Source organism: Frankliniella occidentalis, unplaced genomic scaffold, assembly GCF_000697945.3.
Source record: "Frankliniella occidentalis isolate FOCC.00 unplaced genomic scaffold, Focc_3.1 Scaffold77, whole genome shotgun sequence".
Taxonomy (NCBI): domain Eukaryota; kingdom Metazoa; phylum Arthropoda; class Insecta; order Thysanoptera; family Thripidae; genus Frankliniella; species Frankliniella occidentalis.
In genome coordinates, this window is record NW_026267207.1 from 1,045,784 (window position 1) to 1,049,938 (window position 4,155).

At 35.7% G+C, this 4,155-nt stretch overlaps 1 protein-coding gene across 1 annotated transcript; it reads right to left on the reverse strand.

Annotated features, from left to right (window-relative positions):
• Positions 1 to 695: 695 nt before the first annotated feature.
• On the reverse strand, positions 696 to 4,091 carry LOC113214924 (uncharacterized). Its single transcript, XM_026434437.2, has 3 exons — positions 3,858 to 4,091; positions 993 to 1,323; positions 696 to 924 (listed from the first exon to the last, which is right to left on the reverse strand). Exons 1-3 carry the CDS (start codon positions 3,858 to 3,860, stop codon positions 857 to 859), a joined length of 402 nt encoding a protein of 133 aa, XP_026290222.2. The 5' UTR covers positions 3,861 to 4,091; the 3' UTR covers positions 696 to 856.
• Between the last annotated feature and the right edge of the window lie 64 nt (positions 4,092 to 4,155).

Consider the following 4,155-nt stretch of genomic DNA (forward strand, 5'->3'; position numbering starts at 1 on the left):
CTAGCTCACGTCCTTCTTGGGAAACGGACAGACAGACGAACACAGAGGCGACGGCATAAGCCCGCTTATATAGCTTTTAAGCAAAAGAGCGGGCTAAAAAGAACAAAAACAAAAACATTTCCGAGCCTGCCTAATTTGACATGTGATTGTGAATAAAACATATTCTAATTCCTTAAATGGACAATTACAGACTTTTAAAACTAAAATGAAGCAAACCTAAACTAACAAAACCTAGCTCAATACAGGAAATCAGTAATCATGTTATGGATTTTTGTGATCACGGCATTTGCGTATTTTGTGTGACTGTATGAATAAATGCTTGGGATAGAACGTCTTTTGTGATGAAATTCAGCTCATCAAGTAGGACGCAACATAACTCGAAATGATATGTGACAACTCAATCCGTCACAATGCCTACAATAGCTGTCTTCAAGAATCTGGAAACGTTTATTAATCTTACCAATGTAAGGACTATAATGAGCAGCAAAACTATTTTAGTAAATTAAATTCTAATATTAAAGAGGGGAAAAATATTTGCGTCATATACTATGACTCAATCGACAACTACAATGTTACCAAGCTTTTATTGGATGGCGAAGATTAATACTATATGAGCTAATGTATGTTTAAAGGAAGCAATCAGGGATTGTAGCAAACAAAACAATTTAACAATAAACTAAATCTTTAATAATGAACATTTATAAATATTTGAAAATGTAAGAATTATGACTAAACAATTATCAGTCAATACATATTTAACAGGTCATAGTTCAGTCCATACCACTAAGAATAGTTCAGTCCATTAGTTCAGTCCATTAACACTAGCAGTAGTTCAGTCATTTAGCAGAGCATGAGATCAATTTGAAGGACCAGGACGATTTGACTCTATGGCAGCAACGCCAGCGAGTGTAGTTTGATTCAATTCTGTAACAAAAATAATAAAATTAGTTCATGCATTATTTAAGTAAATATACAACAAATATAGTATTTACCTTCACCATCCAACAAAAGTTTGGTCACATTGTAATTTCCAATTGACCCATAATAAACAACACGAATGTTTTTCCCTTCATTGATGTCGGAATTCAATTGATTAACAAACTCGGGCTCCTTGTTGTCATAATCCTTACAGAGGTATACATAAAATACAAATGTTTCGAGATCCTTGAAGACGGCTATGGTCTTAATAGCAATTTCACCAGTGATTGCATCAGGAAATTTAGATTTTTCTTGGTATAGAAAGTCAACTTTGTATTCTTGTCCACGAATCATGGTTTTCGCATTCCTCAACTTAGCACCTGCTGGCTTTGAAGGACTGGACATCTGAAAAAAAGGGACCACATTGTGAATACAAATCATTTTGTTTGATTATTTTACTCTTGTGAAGCCAATGAAGGTATAAAAAGAAAACCAGCTCAGTTAAACTAAATCTTCGATCAAGTGACTCAAAAGAAGTACAGCCTACAGCCTCACATTACCTTCACTGGCTTCATAAGAGAAGAGTACCATTTAACTATACAACAAATGAATAATCATGCATATACGTTCATCGTCCGAAAGCATTGGATAAAATGTAAACGCAAATTTACGAACCCAATTACAATGAAAGCATGATAAAGAAATGTGAAGAAACTCATGATAGAAAGAAATAAGGAAAGCAACGTGCAGATTGATCCACGTGATTAGCTAGGTTAACAACATGGAATAACGGCCCACAGGACACGCGTTTATGCGGTTTCGATCAGAAGAAGCACTGCGGTATCTACCGCCAATTTCTATTCAACTCTAATGAAATGCAGCAAACAGAGTAAAAAAATCTAAATTAATGCTAGATATCAACACGACAAAATAAAAACGAAACGTTGCGCGAGCATGGGAAGCCTGAACCTAGTCACAGCCTATATAACATTAACACAAATGGCAACAGACACGAATATAAACCCATATTTAAACACCGCTTAATAATATAACAGACTAACCTTGCTTAACACAACTGGAACACAAACTCACTGGGACTAAAAAACAAGCGTAACTGCCTGACACGACACGACAGACGTTTGACAGGAGTGACAGGAGTAGACAGTCACATTATGGAAAACCGGTACTTATACCATCAGAAAGATGGAGGGGGGGGGGGAGAGAAAGAGAAAGATGAAAACAAAAGAGAGCGCAAAGATGAAAAACAAAAAGACCTACATGCAAACATGATAAAACAAAATAATACCAAAGTCATGCATTTCATGCATTATACAAAATATATAAAACTTACAATTGTTTTTTTAACGCTAATTAACAACCAACACACTGATCTCATAAGCAGTAATGTCAATTAGGTCACTTAAAACACGTTTACTAAGCTCGACGCAGCCGCCAACACTGACAAGATACTGCTGACGGCAAAATGAACTCTTACACGCAATTTTCCTGTTTACCATGCACCAAGGCAGTTTATCATAAAATTGACAAATCGCCTCAACGTCACTATCAAAATCTAGATTTCCGACGAAAAATTTTGAGATGATAGAATTAATAAAATCAAGTCCAACTTGGGACATCAACTCGACCAACTCAGTAACTTCGACTGGTGGGCCGCTGTTTTTGTTATTACTAGGAATGGACGCAAACTCCACAACCAGCGCAATTTTAGGATTAAGACATTCAAATTCCATATCAATGTAATACAGGTCAAATCTGCTAGATATTACTAATTTAAACTTGGTTGTGAGACAAGTAAAGTCACTCCGTAACCTGATATCACCGGTGTGCTCCAAACAACCAACATCAAGAACCATTCGATTTACAAATTGATTAGAATTACAATAAGTCCGAATTAACTATTTTGCTCTTTTAATATTACAATCGATTATCAAAATTACTTACATAATTGTTTGTTATGCAGCTCTACTTTGAAATTTTTTTTTGACTCTAACACTTTTGATGTGTTTATATTCAGCAGCCTCTTGCTACAGAAAGGTTCAAGTAAGATAGAATTTAATGCTTTTGCTCTGGATACAGCTACAAAAGTCAAGCCAGGAGTCATTTCCTTCTGTGAGCCTATATTGATCTTGACCTTCCAATGAAAATATGTGTATTCAAAATAAAATGATCAAAGCAATTGTTATCACAGTTGCAATACATAAAGATTGACATATGTCTGCATACCTTTGCTAAGGTAAGTCCCTGTGACTTGTGTATTGTCACAGCAAAAGCCACTTGAACAGGGAATTGACTCCGACTGCATGATGTTCCATTATAATCCCATGACCGTGTGATAATTGGAATTGGTACTAATTTCAGATTGATGTCATTACCAATGTACGGCCCTTTGTAATTATCAAAAACACACATTAATACTTTGGGCACAGCTTCAGATGGGTTATTGGGTTGATCAAAAACAACATCTACTAAATGACCCATTGCGCCATTAACGAGACCTTGCTCTGTCCATTGATTGGATCTAAGCATAATTCTGCATGATGGAGCAAGAAGTAAATTTGCAGCAAGCCCACCAGCCTGATTGCTACTTCCACTTTTAGCAGTATCAGAATTATGGTCAGCATTAATAGAAACCACTGGAACAGGTTTGTTATCTGCCTGTGACTTGAGACTGGTCAGGTAGTTAAGATTCGCAAGAGCTACTTCATCCTTTGTTGGGAAAAGACACAATGCAGATTTGAATGATTGTCTTTCATCATATGTTACAGAAGTGGTAAATCTTTTCTGCAGAACTTCAAAATCATCTTGAGTGACTTCGCCTTTACTAAGTCTACTCAATAAGGAAGTGAATTCTACATCAGTTTGCCTGTGAACTTGATGCAAAAATAAACTAGCCTCAACACTGTCCCATACAAATTTACCATGCTGTTTTAATGGCTCATCAGTTGCAATCTTAGCACTATACAGTGGAGTATCCTTGACAGGAGGCAGCTGATGTATATCACCTGTAAAATAAATCAGAACATGATTGCAATGTTACCAACGATTAGTAAGTAACATTCATATTATTTTTTAAAAATTTACCAAAAAAATACACAAACAAGCCACCGAAAATGTCTGAATAATTGCCAGTTGCTTGTTTTAGCCTCTTATCTATCATGGCCAACATTCCACAACCTATCATGCTAAATTCATCAATTACAATAAATTTAACATCTC